General features: G+C 39.5%; 1 protein-coding gene across 9 annotated transcripts in view; it reads left to right on the top strand.

Annotated features, from left to right (window-relative positions):
* Nucleotides 1-18,645, top strand: part of FAM53A (family with sequence similarity 53 member A) — a 70,697-nt gene that overhangs the window by 11,600 nt on the left and 40,452 nt on the right. For 8 of the 9 annotated variants that reach the window (XM_017820758.1, XM_017820765.1, XM_017820766.1 and 5 more), the window contains exons 2-3: nt 9,527-9,773; nt 16,542-16,596. In XM_017820758.1, coding sequence (XP_017676247.1) covers nt 9,696-9,773; nt 16,542-16,596 — 133 coding nt within the window. In that variant the 5' untranslated portion in view covers nt 9,527-9,695. Of the gene's footprint in view, nt 1-8,603; nt 8,713-9,526; nt 9,774-16,541; nt 16,597-18,645 lie in introns of those variants that run through there. The other variant, XM_017820762.1, reaches the window with a different exon arrangement.

The raw sequence follows: 18,645 nt of genomic DNA, 5'->3' as shown, positions 1-18,645 counted from the left end.
ATGATAGAGAACAAGTTTGGGCCATGAGATGGAACTTGGTTGTCAGTTACACAGCATATTTCATATCTGTTCAATGCATTTCCATGTTCTTTCAACACAGATAATGTAGCACCAAGCTTTAACTACTTTATGCAAGCTTGCTTAGAATTTTACTCTTGTATGAACTCTTCTTTGTAATTCACCTTCTTTATACTCTTGGGCTTTATATGAAAATATGTAAGCAGTGTATTTGTCATACACTGTCATAAAAGGAGGATACACACATACATGTGCTCATTCAGTACAGTTGCACAATGATCTTCTGGAGAGTTACAATTTTGAGGCGAAGACAAACTTATCTTACACTGCTAAATTCAGCATAGTACTTTGTCCTGAGAGGGAAATATTACTTATAGTATGAAGAATTAAGACAGTAAGGCTTGGAGTTGCTGTAAGCACTGAGATGTATGGATATTTACAGAATACTGCTCAGCACTTGAGTTCTAAATTTAGTACTATCTGCAGTTCACCAGCTGTACTATTTACCGAAAAATATTTGGACTGCCATAGGTTCCTCATTTTTAATTTCCATAGTTGTACACAAGCTAATGTAGGAGACTTCCCTGGGTGCAGATTATATAGCTCATTAGATCCCTGAAATGCCATGAAGGAGCATCTTAACATAAGTGTTTTTCACCTGGCCTGAGGCCTCCAGCAAGAACATTTCACACATGGGATCATAAAAACAAATGTACTAGCTGGGCTTTTTATTTTAAACAAGCCAACCAGATGTCTGAAACACTTCAGAATGAACCTGGAGGCAAACAGGAGGAGGTTTATTAGCTGTGTGTGTTTTGGGAGCAGGATGTATGGAAGAGATTTGTATAATCCCTCAGCTCCAAGCCCATAGGCCTTGGTAATAGAACAGGACTTCAGTGCTGATATTATTCCATTCTCTTATGGGGAAGCAGGATATGCGTGGGGTAGTCATTGTTGTCACTGCCATACAAGTTAAGGGTCTCAGTGCTATGTTTTTTTCAGGCCTGGGTATTTTTAAAGCATGGATGTGTGCCTGTTATACTTCTTGTTTTTTAACAACAAATACTGAGACAAAGTAGGTGATACTACTTCTTTACTTTTTCCCTCTGGCTTCTCTAACTGATGGAGTGAAGGAAATATCTCAGTAGTAGGACCAGTTAATCTTGATCTATTTTTTTATTCCCCAAGCCTTAGAGTAAAATAAAATCTCATGGGTCTTGTATACTCTGGATCACTTGCTTTAGTAGGAGTGTACAAGGTTTAGACTGATGGTAGGTACATTTCTCCAAACACTAATATATTATACTCAAACAGTAATAGTGTAAATTATTATTTATGAGTCTGAATTTTGTATTTTACTGGAGGCTTTGTATACGATATAAATACTTCCATTGATTTTTAAATAGCATATTTATAAAAACAGTATGTGGAGGTGAAAATAATTTGTGTAGAACCTGAGCTCCAAGCTTTCAGTAATACCATAGACTGGAAGTTGCAGTAATACTCTCAAGTGGTGATCACCCACCAGGTTTTATTCTGAACTGCTCAAACAGGCAATAACTCTTGGTTTGTGTATCATATTCTTGAAATAATGACCATTAGCTCATTTAGTTCATAGTTATGGCAAAAGCCAAGGGCTTGGTGTTCATGTGTAAAAGCCTCAGTAGACCAGATTTTCTGTTCCTCAGCACTGTATGTTGTAGCCTTGGGCTTTCTGCAGTAATGCTGAGGTGGAGGAAGAGTCTAGAATGGTACATTGCAGGGAGATAACTGGTCACAGGCCAATGCTGATGGCTAATTCAAATGGAACTCCAAACAGAGTAGATGTAAATATTCTTGAGCAAAATTAATGAAATCCTTGCCTGTCGTTGTCGTGTAGATTATTTTAGGAAAGAGAACGTAAGTAACTTAAGCATCTTGGAACAGGATCTTTGTACAGCATCAGACACAAGGCACAGCCAGGCTCTTGTCCTGTCTGGCAAAGATGCTTTAAAAAGTGCAGGATGACTTGTCTGTGGTGTGAATATTAGGTGGTCTTCAGGTCTGAAAGACAGGTTTAAGCCTGGGAGACTTTCTTACTGATATGAGTTGGCAATAATAAATGCTCTAACCTCTGGCTGGGTTGAGTTCTTAGCCCTAGTTTTCTGTAGTGATACATTACTTACTTTAATTAGGTATGACCTGGAAAAAGTCCCTTGAGCTTACTTCACCACTTCTGTTGCTTTGAGAAATGTACCTTATAAACTGTGACAAAGGTTTAACATTCCCCGTCTCAACCCTTTTTTCTCCTTTCTGGAAGCAGATTCTTCTCTTTGTTTAAATAAAACCCCAAACCACTGATAGTAACTTGCAAAGTAAAGGGTAGTATATTTAAACAGTTCATCATGTAATAGAGTAAAAAAATTTTTTTTAGAATTCCAAGTTTATTAAATAATCTTTATTTTGTATGTGTTTCTCACCCAAGCTGGGTGAATTTTGCATCTGAAGAGTGAGAAACAATCCAATCCAAGGCAATACCAAAGTATTACCTTTAACCCATTTCCAGCACATCATTCATCTGAATTTGCAAACTGGAAGCCAACAACTGAGACCATTACATTCTCTTTAGTTTGCTTCTGGTGCCTCTGCTTGCAGATTTTCTTCATCTTACACAGAAGGCTTTGAAAAAAGTCTGTTTCTTCGGTTGGAAAACTGAGTGCTGCTTTTTCCCTTTGAGTTGGAGGGATTTGCTGAAATGTGTTGTGTTTTAAGTAAACTGAGGTCCGAAGGCTGTATGGGATAGTTGAGGCTTTCTTTCCTTCCTTCTCCTACGAGTTCTTGTATCTGAAGCGTGGGAGATGGAGTAAAAATGAGTGTGTAGGATGCAGCCTTATTTTACAAGCAGTTTATGTTTTGTCACAGCTGACTCAGTGACCAGTTGGTGCTAGTGATGATGCTTTAGGGTCAAAACAGTGAAATTCTGGGCTCAGTAGTGGTTTTTTGCATTTCAGGCAGGTGGACTTAATATTTACTCTTACCGACCTCTAGAGGTATTAACAACCCAAATCCCAGTTTGTAACCTTAGAATGGTGAATTATAGTCCTACCTTGCACAGTGAGTGAGGTGTGTTCTTCAACAGACAGCTTTGAACTCTTGGTATTGCTTGTGCTTCCAGAGCCTGTGGAATATCTGAGAAACTTGACTCCAGTGGCTATCTGTTAATGTAAAGGATGCCTTCTAGCCTATTTTTCTTGTTCCTTTTTGCAGTTTTGTGCTGGAGTTGTGTCAACCTTAATCCAAGCTTGAACACCTCAAAATATTGAAGCTTCCTTCTAATAAAATCTGGCTTATGAAAGCACTGCGTGGAGAAAGCAAAGAGGTTCTATAGCTGAAGAAATGTCTCTTTGGTCCTTTTAAAGAAACTCTAAATTGCAAATGTAGGAACTGGCCTCTTTGGCTTTGATCAGAGTTCTAGCATGTGTAGAGTGGGGTGTTGAGCCTTACCTTATTTTGTCACATCTGAACTCTTCAGGGAAAAGAATTACGATTTAAACATAATTTGCTAGATGGTTGTGAAACAGTTTCTACAGAATACAGACTATACTCTTTGTCCCTCTTGGCCAGAAACTGTTATTCTAATACACTGTTTTGAAACTTTTTATAGGGAACCTCAGAAAATAAAGGGGCGCTAGTTAATTGCAATAGAGAGGATCTCTGAAGTATAACATGCTGGAAGCTGAAGTGTCCCCCTCTAATACCTATCTCCCAAAACACTGATGCATAATTTTATAACTGCAGGAAACTTTGCAATTAAAACTTTTTTTTTTTTTTTAAACGATGTGGAATTTGGGAAGGTTTGCAGAATAGCCACACTGCAAATTAGTGCTGAAAAGGATAGAGTCCAAATAATTCTCTTTAAATGCCTGCTATCGAGAACCTTTCTGGGCTAAAAGTTAATAATAGACTTATGTTGTAAGGAATGCTTAGCCTCCCTGTGAACTTCTTAGCACTGTAGTAAATATGTATTTTTAGAAGTAGAATGTTCTCTTTCCTTTTGGAAGCTGGAATTTTGCATTGCAAGAAACTAGACATTCTGTAGCTTTTTTTCAGATGGCATAAGGCATTAGCTTGGCAGTTTCTGTAAAGCTGGTCTTCCAACTTTGTGTTGCTTCAAGCATAACTGGGATGGGACAGACAATGCTCTGTTAAATCTTGATCAGTTTTGTGTGATGTTTCAATTTTGAAATGCTCCTTGGATGCTGCAGAAAGTGCCAGGAGGCAAAAAATCACATTGTCTTTCATCTAGAGTCTAGTAGCAAAATCATCTAGATCTGGAGTTAGTACTGCTGGAGTGATTAGCTACTTTGGCTTGCTGAAGCAGAGATAATATTTTAAAGGGCCTACTTATCCGAATTGGAATTTTGACTCTAGTTAATCCTTTTCTTCTGCTGGGAGCAGGCTAAGTGTGTCTGTATGGGGTTGTTGGTAATAAGGGTTCCATGTAGCGCTCAGAGCAAAGATAGGAGATAGTGTGAAGTAACAGAAAAGAGGGAACAACCTTCTGTGTTCTCACAGGTAATTTTAGTACCATAGGCAGAAAAAGATGGGGTTGCGATCGTCAAGAAACACCTACATTTGTGTTATGGGGAAATCATCTGAAAATCTTGTGATCTCTTCTTTATCCAAGATGGAACTTCCAGAAACAGAGAAGAAATTGTTAGAAGCATTTCAAACAAATGTAAATTTTCCCATCGAGATGAGCTGTTGCTGGAACATTTTGTCCTGCAGGATGCAAGGAGGAGGAGGAGTGGGTTGGAAATGAGTCTGGCTGCCTTACTTTCTTAGAGCCAAGAAGAGATTTTTGTATTGGCTTTTGTGTTCTTCATCAGGACTCTTCATCTCTTTGAAAGTAGGTTGTCAAATTGAATGAGCCTCTGACATCCTTTAATTGACTGGGAGGTTGGGTAATCCATATTTTTAGTAGTCTTCCCAAAAAAGACACCAGTGATGTCACTGAGAAGATACAGAATTCGTGACATGAGCACTTCTTTTCTATCTCCACTGTTAATTTTGGCAGAGATTTTACAAGTCATTACTACTTGTGGCTAAACTTTTAAAGAAATAAAACCTCTCTTCTTTAATAGTACTACAGAGATAGAATAACGAATCTTTACTTTTCTCAGCCTTCAGAATGAATAGAACAGAACTTTTAAATCAGAGACAATGGTGATACTGATTCTATCACAGCTCATTCTCCAACTGTGAGGAATGTTAGCTTTGGCTTGCATTTAGTTTGATTTTTGTATTCCATTTATTCCATTTCATTAGTCTACCTTTCAACAATAAAAATAGCTTCTTCCCCCTGCCTCACCTCTGCCCCCCAGCTTAAGAAGATCCTAGGAAGATTAAGTCTCTCCCAGGACAGAGACTGACTAACATCTTCTGTTGTGTATGTTTATCTTGGAGGTCTCAGCTTTCTCACTGTTCTACCTAAGGCAATAGTGTTAAGGGAAAGATGGCCATAATCTTGTAGGACTTCATCCAACTTGGAGCTCCAAGGGCTATTGTTGTTACCTCAAGCTTGGAGGATATCAGTGTTTGAACTTGCATGCCTGGCTCTGCTGCTGCCTGCAGAGACTTGGTGACACAGAGGTGTGTGCCTACAGGTTGCATGGACAGTAAGGCAGAACTGGAGCACGAGCACTCCAGCAGCACCTGGATGTTGGAGCACGAGGTCTGTGCCATGAGCCAGCTGAAACAAATGATAATTCAGCAGGATCCATGGTGCCCTGACAGGGATGGTCAAATGGTTGGTGTTACTGAAAATCCAATTAGTTTGAAGTGCTGAGCAGTTTGAGCAGTTTCAGCCTGATAAGCATAAAGTGCATGATAAGGAGAGACTGAAAAACAAAGTTGGTTGCCTTTAATCAGCTCTGGAAAAACAGTATGGTGGAAAAAGTACATAAAGCAAACAGTTTGCTCTCTCTCTGGGTACATTAAATACATAGCACAGTAGAGGATCTTGAAATAAACAAAAATCCCCAAAAGATGAAAATACAATGAGGAGCTTCCTTCTAGGAGGTTATAAGGGACAAAGTGCTTGAAAATACATATTAATAAAGTTTTAAAATTATAACAGCTGAGTGAAGCTAAGAATGCTTAACAACTCTTAAGCATCTCTTGTCTCCTGGCAGCCAGTATTAATTAACAAAGATGAGGGAAGCAATTCCTGGTGGAGTACAAATATTTCAACTAGAGTGAACCGGGATGTTGGTCACTGAGTTGAGGTGCTGAGGCTGCAGAGGTGATTTTGGATCACTTTGAGCTGTTAAGTTTGACTAGTCAAAGGAATATGAATTGTAAAAGGAAAATGGGAGCAAAACATGTTCAAACCATGCTTCAGGAGGAGATGTCTAATTCCTAATTATAGGAGAATCTGCCTGGCTCAGTGTAGGAAATGCTGATGTCAACTGGCTTTCTTGTGCGGCTTATTTCTTTTTTTTTTCTGATGCTGTAGTTGGACAGGTACTTGGACAAGCAGTGTCAGCATCCCACAATGTGCCCACACAAGCATTTGTGTCCAGTTCATGGCAAACCAGACTGGGGAACTGATCCAGCTGGAAAGCAACCTTTCCCAGAAACAAAAGGAAGTGCTTTGGTTTTATCCAGCTATAAAAATTCCTTGATCTAGTTCTCTGTGATGAGCAGAAACACTTGTGCTGGCACACTGCTGTGGGCCACAAATAGCCAGGGAAGAAAATGTGTTGGCAGTTGTGGTGGCAGCTGAGGTGTATCAGACTGCAGCCTAGAATGGCTTTTGTTGGTAGGAGCATGTTGGTGACATTTTGTCCCTTTAAACATTCATTGTGTCATCATTAACAAGGGCTGCCCAGTAGGAACAGATCTGTAGTGTAAAACAGTTGATACCAATGTACTGAACAAGCACATTCGAGGAAGATGAGGAAGGAATTCTCTTGCAAAGCCAGCTTCTGATCTGAGCTAAAAGCCCTACTCACTCTTAGTGTTGTGATTCCTACTGAGAAATGGAATTTACTCATGAGGAGAGCAGTGGAAAGTGGGAGCAGGTAGATGAAGGCTTGTCTGGCTGACAGCACCTTTTCACCCCTGTGAGCTTAAAAAAATATCTTTCTCAATGGAGCATGTCTCCATTTGAAAAAGTATTGCTGGTAAGCGTGAGCTGCTAAAATGAAACTTTTTTTGGGGGGAATTTCCACACTGATTGTGTTTCAGAACTTACTGGGTTTCATGATGTCAGAAAGGGCCTGAGTGGCTGCAGCTCCCAAGTATTAACTTTCAGTAGGTGGTAGGATTTACAAACGTGGGTAACTGTACAATTCAGCATGATTCTGAAAGTGCCACGCTTCAGTGATCTCATTTGGTTTCCCTTTATCCTTTCATTCAATTGGTTCCTTAACTAAAATCTAATATCATTCTGTCTAGTCTCTCCTTATTGTACCTTGTATTAAGCTGACTTAAAATTTCAGGGAAATATTTGAATGTTAGAAGTACTAAGCAAAATATTAACGTAACATTATAGTTAACTGATTACAGATCAAAACCTTTTTCTCCCACCTGCGGTAGTTTTATTTAATTTGTTTTTTTTCTTGAGGGGAAAAAACCTCTCACACAAATTCTTCTATGGCCCATCCAAAGAGAAGTAATTTAAACATTCTGCTCATCTTGCTCTTATTAGTAGCCTCTTACTTGTGGAAATACTCATCCTTAACATGGAACTGAAAGTCTTGGTGCCAGTTACTAAGGTCTTCAGCTTCAGTATGTTTTCAGTCTGTAAAGGGACAATTTCTAACCCCCACTCAGCCTTTATTTTTACTTCTATTCTGGATTTCTAGATATAGTTTAAGCTTCACCAGGTGTAAAAGGGACACAGCAGTGTTAGATTGTGCTGCTCTAGATACTGCTGTGTTCCCATGCTTGCCCTTAAACTTGCTTAGCACTTCATGAACCACACTTGGCTTTGACAGATGCTCATATGGAACAGTGTATATGCAACTTTGATGGTTTTTAATATTTGACTTGATGTAATTTCAGAATATGTGGTAAATATTTCAAGTTGTGTGCTTCCCTGAAAGACAAAACACATCCAGTAAAAACAGACCAGTTGAAGTTTCAGCTACCTGGGTGGCATCATTTGTGGTGAAAAAGCACTTCTAAGCATCCTATCTTACAGCACACACAAAAAAATAGATACCAGAATGAGGCCAAAAGATGGGCAGAAGTTGTGTTTGTGGGGCAGCTTTCAGGCTAAGGGGGGACAGTATGTGGTAGACTGCTGTGAAGGTGAAATAGTGTATGGTTAGCATATGAAAATCATATTTAAGGATGTACTCAGAGGAAACAGGTTTAAAAGATAATCTAACATCACCATTAATACTATTAATATCTTAGTTTTGAATGGGTTTAACTTGGCTCATGCCCTGAAGTGGCTTTTTTCCTTGCTACTACTGGTTATTTAAATAGCTGGGAAGTAGCAGTGTGGAAGAGGCAATATTTTACGGAAACATTAATTGAAAATTATTATTTTCTGCTATTGTTTTTTACTGTAGACATTAAAAACTAGCAAATGGAAGTAAAATTTAAGGTCCTAGCAGCATCAGTGTTCCTTCCCCAAGCCTCATGTTGCTTTGTTTAAATTTGGAAATACCTCTGCGTGGATCTCTTCCCTCTTTTTATTCCGTAAGTGGTCACTTAATATGCCTGACCAAATTAAATCATAAGCAAGAATGGTTAATGCAGTTCACTAGAGAGAGGGGAAGAAAATATGTGGGGGATGTTTAGGATAAAAAGAGGCAGCTGGTGAACCAAATGCTTTTGATTTAGATGACTGCTCACAGAATAAAGATATCTAAGTCGTTGTCTGTGATACTTTTATGTGCATGGGAATCTGTCCTGCTTATCAGTGTAAGATCTGGTGTTTGCTGACAGGTAACAATTATGTAACCTTAAAAAAAAAAAGAAAAGAAAAATCAGAGAGGAATACATTAAAAATAACTGAGGGTTTGGGAAGTAGTTATTGTGTTGGAGCTACCCACTGCTCTACTTTACTTTTTAAGGAGTGATGAAACAATGTGGTAGAATGTCTTGAAATGGTTAAACGTGTAGAACAGCGTGGTGGGTATGTGTGTGTTTCATATGCTGTTCCAGAATACCTGGCTAGTTAAAATGAGGGAAAGCTGAAGTCTTCCTTCTGCCTTGGATCAAAATCCTGGGTAGAATCAGTTTAATAGTAGGAAACAGCAAAATAATACCCTGATCTTTACTATGTATGAATCTCATCTCCTTTCTGAAGTTGTAATCATTGAAACCTCAATAGGAGTATTCTTTCATGAGTGGAGACATGTAATCTGAGTTGCCAGGTGTTGGCACTGGTCACAGAGGGATATATTTACATGAAGGCATGGTCCAAATAAGAGTTGTGGTATTGCAATATTAACTACAACGTACACAGGAATTTTTCTGACTTTTTCCTTTTTCTACTCCAATTTTACAGGAAATCAGACATGATACACTGACAGCATTTGGAAATAAACTTTGGCAGTAAGATGGAAGCATAAATCTCAAGACTTTAGACCAAAACAGAAATGGCTCATGAGTATTGAAAGAAGAGACTGAAGAGCCTCCAACACTTCTGTGTGAGCAGTGGAAAAGGAACAACTACCATGGTAACACTAATAACTGAAAAGCTGCAGAACCAGAGCTTGGATGATCTGACCTGTAAAACATACAATATTAATCTGGTAAGGATCTACTAAAAAAAACATGTCACTCAGAACTACAAAATGAATTCAAGAATGTAGATCAGCCAGAATTCAGCTATTTAAGTTAGGGCTGGTTTGCAAAGTGGGGTGAGAGTTGTAAGCAGGGGGGAAAAGTAAAATTTAAGTGTATGGTCCCTTCTTGAAGTGATGCTTTCTTATTTTAATGACCTTTTTAACCTTACTGCTTCAATTCAAATAGTGAAAAGACGGTTCTCTTAATGAAATAGTGTTCTAATGACTGAAAAGAATTATCAGATCTTAGGATTTCTTTTTTACAAAAGACCAAGTACTTGTATGGGTTGAAGTTTTCTTCACTTCATATAACCAAGTGCTTGATATCTTTGTATCTGACAACAGTATTTACAAAAATCCCTGACTGCCACATAGTTAACTATCAGCACTGGGAAAAAGGAGAACAGGTCATCAAATAAAAACAGTTCAATTAAAAGTCAGGCCACTGTCAGACTGTTCTTTGATGCTAGTAGAGCAGATCAGTGCTTTATCAGTGTCTCAGAGGCCTGGTGCTCTGAAACATTCTGTAATGTTTATAGTGTTATTTTCTGCTGGTTCAATCTCTGGACCCGTGATGTGGTTCAAGCATGTTATTCAGACACTGAGGAATCTATTCCCTTGTGAGTAAAATACTACCTACTCCTGAGTCTGCAATGCAGAACAGTCTCTCATCAATTTTAGGTGGCTGCCTGAGAACCCTGAGACCATATTCTATATGTAATGCAGAATAGCTTTGTTTTACTGACTTCAATTGCAGTGGCACCCTTCTCTAGGTCAAACTTAAAGGTTCCAATGGGGCACAAAAAAAAATAATTTGACTAAAAGTCAAAGTATTGTTCAACTCTAGTTCTGTTACTTTTTAAAATAATAATGCAGACATCGGACCTGAAGCATGTCAGTTACTTTTACAGTAAGATTCTGCCTCTGTTGTAACTTGTATTTAAACAAGTGAACTTCTTCCTTATTTCATGAGCACAAAGCAGGGGAAGCATATCTTGAATGAGGTGGAGTTTGTGCACAAACACCTGCAATTCTCATGTATCCAATACTTTGTCCAGTAGGGATATCTAATAGTAGACCTCAGTCAAGTGGTTTTATTTTCAAAACTGCAGCAGGTCCATTCAGAGTTCCTCTAATAATTGCTTTTAATTTTTTCTTCGTCTTAAATATGTGCTATTCTTGAAAGGCAGATTTAAGGTCTTGGAAGGATGTTACCTCTCAGAAGTGCTTACTCGCTCAACTGGCAGTTATTTTGTCTAGTTTGATGAAGCACTTGGGATTTGTAGGAGGATCTGCTGTATCTGTGAACTGGCAAAGTCATCATTTGTAATTAAACTGAGGGCCTAAGTGTGAGCCAATGATGACTTGTAACCAGTAGCAGTGTTTGTAACTAAACATCTAGTGGCATCCTGTAATTTCTAATTTTTGAGGTCTTAAAGTTTGCATAAATTTGGAAACTGAACTGTCTTTTTGCTGATAGTCACTGTAGGTTTTGGACCAGAGACCTCTAAGAGTAGAGAAGGATGTATTACTGCTTTTGCACTGTGTGGAGTCTGTACCAGGAGTATGTTCTGTTGTAGGTTGGTTGTGTTTTATTCCTGTCCTTATCTGTACTTACAATAAAGCATGAAAAAAGAACAAGTGGAGCGGAAAATGGCACATGATGTCTCATCAGTTGTTTCCTCCTCACCCTTCTCCTGCTCCTCTCCTCCTTTTATCTGTCAAGTAATTGGTTTTGTAAGTGCTTTAGTTCTTAGAGAAAATGGGTTCTGGGGCCAGGAACAGGTTCTGTTTGTACACAGTGACACCCTGAAAAAGTGTGGAAATTGCGTAGTGAGGTGTGGGAATAGCGAAGCAACTGTGAATTAAAGTGTGCAACTAGGTTGCTCCCAACCGAAAAGAATTCCTGGGAGCAAATGATGGCTTCCTGACTAAAATGCAAACCCAAGAGGGTAAAAAGTATCACTGGTAAAGACAATTGCTACATTTTAGTAACAGAAAATGACTACTAGTGGGGGTCTAGTGTCAGTGCTAGCATATTTAGTCTTTTTGGCAAGAAGTTCAGGTCAATGCTGTAGTTTCTTCTAATAACAGCAGCAATTCAGAGCAATTCTGAAATGATCTTGCTGCACCTTCTGTTCCTCGTGCTGGCACAAAGTTTTGTGGCATCATGTGGTGAACAAACATTGTGAGCTGGTCGAGGATTAAGACTAACTTTTCTTGCCTGGGTTAATGTTGTTAACCCTTATCAGTTTCCTGATACCTTTTGCAGTGCATCTGCACAAGTTGCCGTCTTGGCACAGGGAGATAAAATAGCTGGGGAAAAGCTATTCTGTAATACAGCTCATGAATGAGGGTTATAAAAGGAAAAAAGAATAGTGCTTTCAAAGCTGTTTGCTATCCAGCCAAGCTGGGCATAAAGACAACATGTATAGGCCATAGTACACTTTTTTCATTTGTGTAAGCTCTATGATGACAAAGTACCTTTCTTTTATGTTGTAAAATACTGGCTGTAGCTTTTTACTGCTCTGTTAAATGACATGCTAATTTTCCAAGGTGGTATAACTCATGTAATTTAGCCAGTTCATGCTCAGTTATGTTGTATAGCCTTGTCCTGCACCTGCCTTCAGAAAAAAACCCAAATGATTGAGTGTCCTGCTGTAGAAGGAGGAAGGCTGTCCCAAGCTTTTATCTCAAGTGAGTACTGTAGCTCACAAAGTAAAGTCACGTCCCTGGTTGCTCAACTCTACCTTGCAACAGTGAGAAGTTCTGCAAGCACATTGTGGCTTTCGTGGGTTGACAGCAGGATTAAATCAAATAATTGGTTTCTATTCCCCTGAACACAGATCTCTTAAATCAAAAGTCTTGAGGATTTTTCTGTACATTCTGACTAAACTTGTACCTTTTGGTATTTGAGTTGGTTTGTGAAGTAACAGCATGTGAGCTGTAACACTTCAGGGTGTGGTATTAAGAAGGAAATGTGAAGATCTCCAGACAAGCATTTGTGAAAGGAAGAGTTTCTACTGTAAAAGCCCTTAGTACATGCGGGTTATCGTTTTTAATTTTTGAATCTTACTTGTGTTGAAAGACTTAGAATTGGGCTGACTTCCTTGGATGGAAAGCCACTGGCCCAAAGACTTGACTTAATCACTTCTTCATGTCCTGAGAAAGGGTCAAATGCTCCTCCTCACTCCTCCCTAGGTAGTTGTCTTTGAAGGATATTTGGTAGAGAGATGGAGGTCTGGCATGGCCTATTTAAACCAAGTCCCATCTGTGTGGTGGTGGTTAAATTAGTACTTGAGTGATAAACACTGACTTTCCTGTGGTTTGGAAAGAGTGCTGATAAATTGGAATAACTCAGATACACTTGTAAACTTGAAAAAACTGTCTTGAAATTAAAGCCATTAATTTTAAAATTATGAAGTCGTCATTCTGAGAATAATGAGGAGGATAGCACAGGCTGTGAAGTTGTTAATGTAGTAGATAGATTGGAGTGTAGAAGAATAGCCAGAATTATTTTTGTTGCAGTTGGCTTCTGCGAGCAAAGAACACTTTTTAAATTAGTGATGGAAATTATAATTCGTTGTCAGCCTCACTTGCGTGGCTCTACCACTTACTCAGTTCAGACTAGGTGTCTTTTGGAGTGAATATTTTAGCGAAAGAACAGCTGCTAAGACTCAGTAAACCAACTGAAACTTGCAGCACTGTCCTAAATGTTATACCACACATTTCCTTTCCTTTTGAGCATAGTCTCTCCATCTGCACAAAAAAGGTTCTATTTGTGAACAAGCATTTCAAAATAGATGCACTTTTTATCATGAGGCGAATAAGTCCAACCTGAGGTGAAAATTGTAGTTTTATTGTTTTGTGTGTCTATCTTAAAATCTGCCTTTTTTGCCCTAGGAAATTCTCAAGAGGCAGGAGATCTTGGTGGGTGTTTTAATATCTATTCAAAAAGCAGTAGTTGGAAGATGAATGTGTTTCCTCTTCAGGAAGCTGACCTTCTTGAATAATTTGGCCTTATTCTAAGGAAGATTTCCTTCACAAAGAGGGCAACAGACTTCCCTGTCAAGGTTCTCAGCAACTGCGGTCTCTTTTCAATCATAGTCATAAAAAAAAGCCCTTCATTGAGGAAGTTTCAGGTAGATCATAACACAGAGGGAATGAATGGGGGAGGGTAGAGCGTGGCCAGCCCAGGAGAGCTGATAAACTGGTTCAGTGCCCTGTTACAGTAATATCTAGTGGGACTTGTGCCATGTGCTGTATAGATAAAAAGATCCTCCCTCCCATAAAGAATTTACAGCCTGATAGTCTACTCAAGTTTGGACTTCCAGACATCATTAAAATACACCAGCAGACAGTGTTTCCAAGTATTTTAGTTTCAGTTATAGAAAGCCAAGTATATATTGTAAAGTAGGTTTGTTACTTATTATGCCCTTAGTCACTCACCCCTTATTTCAGTGCCTTGAGCTTTTACTGGAAATGGTGCATCTTGTTTTCCTTTTTCAGCATGTGATGTCACATGTGACATTCTTAAGGTTTTTGGTCTGAATCTCCAGCAAAGAGCTTTTTGGTAACTTAGCAAGATTCTGTGTAAGTGATCACTTACGAGACAAGTTGCAGAGGAAATGCATCTGGTCTGTCATAGACCTGAGCACTGACTTCAGTAAAAGCTGATCAGAAATAGCTCTAAGGGTGTGGTTGCTGTCTGTGTTAGAGAACATTGCAGTTCTCTGGAGTACAGATAGTCTCTGTGTGTGATCCCACTTTTTCCATGTTCCCCTCGAAAAATGCTTTCAGTGCTTCGCAGCTGTCAAAGATACAGCAGTTTAGTCTCTAAACTGATGGACAAGACTTTTTAAGGTGGTTAAAGTGCAGGGAGTCAAACAACTTGGACATTGGTGAAGAGAACCTTGTTAAAGATGCATTTGACTGAAAACTACTTGTGAAAACTAAATATCAATCTAATAGTTGCCACCCAGGATTGTCCTTGAGGTTCTGTTCTTTCTGAGCATTGAGTATCTTGACCCGTGTACATAAATAATCTCTTAAACATCCCTAATTATTATGCTAATGTTAAGTCATCTTACTGCCATTTTCCACGTGGTTCAAGATAAATCAGCTATAAAACTTTTTGACACAGAATTTTGTTCCAAAAACATCTTTTCCTTAGCTACCATCTGGTAGTTGAATAGGTTGGTATTGCCTTCCGTTTGGGGAAAGCTGAAGGGGAGGAATTGGCTGAAAAACATAAAGTCACTTAATTTGTGTGCTTCCCCTTTAGGGACAGCTGAAATGTTACTACTGCTGTTACTCCTGTGTTCTGTGTGAAACCTTGGTAGCTGATTAGAGTAAACAATTGATACTGATTTTTTTTTTTTTAAATGTGGATACCATATAACTGACAGGTTGCAGACTCCAAATGGTTTGAATAGGTCTAATTATCAGCAAATCCAATGGACGTTCAAACTTGGGGTTCTACTGTTTACTTAAAGTAGCTTCTTTAACAAAAAGTTATAAATGCATCTACAGAGGCAAATGTCAAGTAAAAATGAAATGGCTTGTCTCATATGCAGACACTGATAAAAAATCAGAATAAAGATCTGATTGCTGCCCTGTCCTTTCATCTGTTCCCCATTGTTTCCTACCTCTAAAACAATAACACCAAGGGAATATTACCACAGCTTAGCGTTTCTCTTGTGTGGGGCTCAAGGATATAAAGTTGTCACTAGCACTGAGTGCTGCTGTACAGCAAAATAAAAAAAAAAAAAAGCTTTGTAGCCCAAGGATGTTTGTTTAAAAATTGACTTTGTATCTGGAAAGGAAGTGTATGTACAATGCTATCTTCTTTGGCTATACACAAGGAACAATGTTCACATAAAGCGTGTTGCTCTTTTTTAGAGCAATCTTCCTCTCCATCCTGAGGTGGTGGTGGGGGAGTGAATAATGACCCTTGGGCTGGTGGAGCCATGAGCCATTTATTTATAGCTCCTTTATAGGAGGCTGGCTGGCAAGCTCTATGCTTTGTCTGAGAAATCTAGACCATTAAGAATGCCTTTGTAGCAATATTTTCTAGGTAGAATTAGTGAAGAAAATGGAAAACATTCTGCATACAAACTTAATTTGTCTTACTGTGCAAAGAAATGTTTTTGAGGATAGGAAAGATTTTTTTCCAATGGCTTTACTACCTCGAAGAAATAAGAGAACACTTTGCTACATTGATTATAAAAAAATGTAAAATACTAGCAAAACCTGATTGGAACAGTGTTCATGGTGGTGAACCTCAAGAGCTTGTATATTTAATTTAAATTAAGCTATTCCTGTCTCTTAGTTGAAGATGAAGTGTTTTTTGCCTTCTAGCCTTAAGATTGAAAATGGAAACCCAACTGCCAGATTGTAATTTCCTCTCCACTGAAATGAGAATTGGATCAAAGCTTTTTCATTAAGGATGAATTATCGCTCTTAATTTTCCAGTTTATTCACATGAGCTAATGTTGCAACTCTTGAAACAGTTTGATACTTAGCAATATATCAGAAAACATTACAAATAATTACATACCAGAGGCTTTATTTATAAAGATCAGCTGTTTGGGAATTTCTTCAAGATATGCTGCAAACCCCCATTCTTTTAAAGGCATTAAGTGCACATATAGAGAAACTGAAAACTACATGCAGTTTCCTTGAAATGAATGCTGACTCTTTCCACATTTAAAACTTTTTTTTCTCTGATTTCAGTACTCATCTGAGAAGCTGAACAAAAGTGGCAGCTTGTTCCCTTTCGAAATCAATGGTAAGTTCTTCAGAAACCTTAGCTGTGTTTTACTGAGGTAATTGGTATAGCAAGCAGCCTTTCTTTTGTAAATCAGGTGAGGGGGATGGAGCATGCTGCTGTAGAGCCTGCTGGTTTAAGCTGGTCTTTGAACAATACTGGGAATAGCTGGTTGTTAGTTTTGTACTTGTGATCTGCTTTGCATAGTAAAAAGCCCTTGTAACACTTCTTTTTTGTTCAATATCTGCTCTGGTGTACAGAAGCACAGTAATGCTGTGTTTCATGTTAAACATCTCTTCGGGTTCCTCAGCTAGTAAAAGTCTTTATGTACCTTCTTACAGTCTTTGCCACATAGAATATCCAGCATGATGCAAAATACAAGTTGAAGCCCAGTGCCCTTATACAAGTGTCATTTCCTTTTATTCCCCCTGGGTCCTATTAGAATAAGAGTAAGTTTTATCTAGCAAAACCAAAAATTTTACTTATTGATATGTAAAGTTGATACTGCTTTAAGAGATGGACTTGAAATTTTGCATATCCTGTTTTCCTTAAGCATGGAGGATTTTTATTTGCTCAGTGGGACTCCCCATAAAATGTGAATCTTGGTTCGTGTGGAGTTTCAAAGGCAAATGGTGTTTTGTCTTAAATAGCATTGCCAACTAGGCAGGTATCCTGGTGGGAGCCTGTTACAGACCACCCAACCAGGATGAAGAGGCGGACAAAATACTCTCCAAGCAGCTGGGAGAAGTCTCACAATCACTAGCTCTTGCTGTCATGGGGGACTTCAACTTACCAGATGTCTGCTGGGAATACAATACAGCAGAGAGGAAACAGTCTAGGAGGTTCCGGGGGTGTGTGGAAGAGAACTTCCTGACACAGCTGGTGAGTGAGCCAGCCAGGGGAGGTGCCCTGCTGCACGTGCTGTTTGTGAACAGAGAAGGACTGGTGGGTGATGTGCTCAGAGGCTGCCTTGGACATAGCAATTAGGGGGTTTGATGCTTGGAGAAGTGAGGAAGAGGATCAGGAGAACTGCTACCTTGAAGTTCTGGAGGGCAGACTTTGGCCTGTTTAGGTGGCTGGTTGACAGGGTCCTTTGGGAAGCAGTCCTGAAGGACAGAGGAGTCCGGGAAGGCTGGATGTGCTTTAAGAAGGAAGTTCTAAAGGTACAGGAGCAGGCTGTCCCCATGTGCTGAAAGATGAGCCAGTGGGGAAGAAGACTGGTCAGGTTGAACAGAGCTTTGGCTGAAACTTGAGTTAAATAAGAGAGCTGACATTTGGAGGAAGGGGGAGGCAACTCAGGAGGACTTACAAGGATGTTGTGAGGTTATGCAGGGAGAAAATTAGAAGGGCCAGCATCCAAAAAGAACTTAATCTGGCTACTGCCAAAAAGCCCAATTAAAAATTGTTTCTATAAATGCATCAGCAACAAAAGGAAGGCTGACGAGAGTCTCTATCCTTTACTGGATGCAGGGAGAAATATAGGAACAAAGGAGGAGGACAAGGCTGAGATGCTTAATACCCTCTTTGCTACAGTCTTTAATAGTAAGACCAGCTCTCTGGGTACCCTGTTCCCTCAGCTGGAAGAGAGGATGGGGAGCAGAATGAAGTCCCCACAATCCAAGGGGAAATGGTTGATGTGCTACACCACTGAGACACACATAAATCTATGGGGCTGGGTGGGATCCCCCCGGGAGTACTGAGGGAGCTGGTGGAAGTGCTCACTGAGCAACTTTCCATCACTTAACAGCAGTCCTGACTCACTGGAAGGGTTCCAGGTGACTGGAGGTTGGCAAATATGACACCCATCTGCATGAATGGCCTGAAGGAGGATCTGGGGAACTACAAGCCCAGCCACCATGGCTTTATGAAAGGCAGGGCCTGTTTGAACAACCTGGTCTCCTCGTATAACAAGGTGACCTGTGTAGTGGATGAGGGAAGGGCTGTCGATGTTGTCCACCTGGACCTTAGTAAAGCGTTTGACAGTTTCCCACAGCATTTTTCTGGAGAAACTGGCTGCTCATGGCTTGGATGGGTGCACTGTTCACTGGGTGGAAAACTGGATGGATGGCC

The sequence above is a fragment of the Lepidothrix coronata genome, unplaced genomic scaffold, assembly GCF_001604755.1.
Source record: "Lepidothrix coronata isolate B3197 unplaced genomic scaffold, Lepidothrix_coronata-1.0 Scaffold85, whole genome shotgun sequence".
Taxonomy (NCBI): Eukaryota; Metazoa; Chordata; class Aves; order Passeriformes; family Pipridae; genus Lepidothrix; species Lepidothrix coronata.
This window is presented reverse-complemented; position numbering and strand designations above follow the sequence as displayed.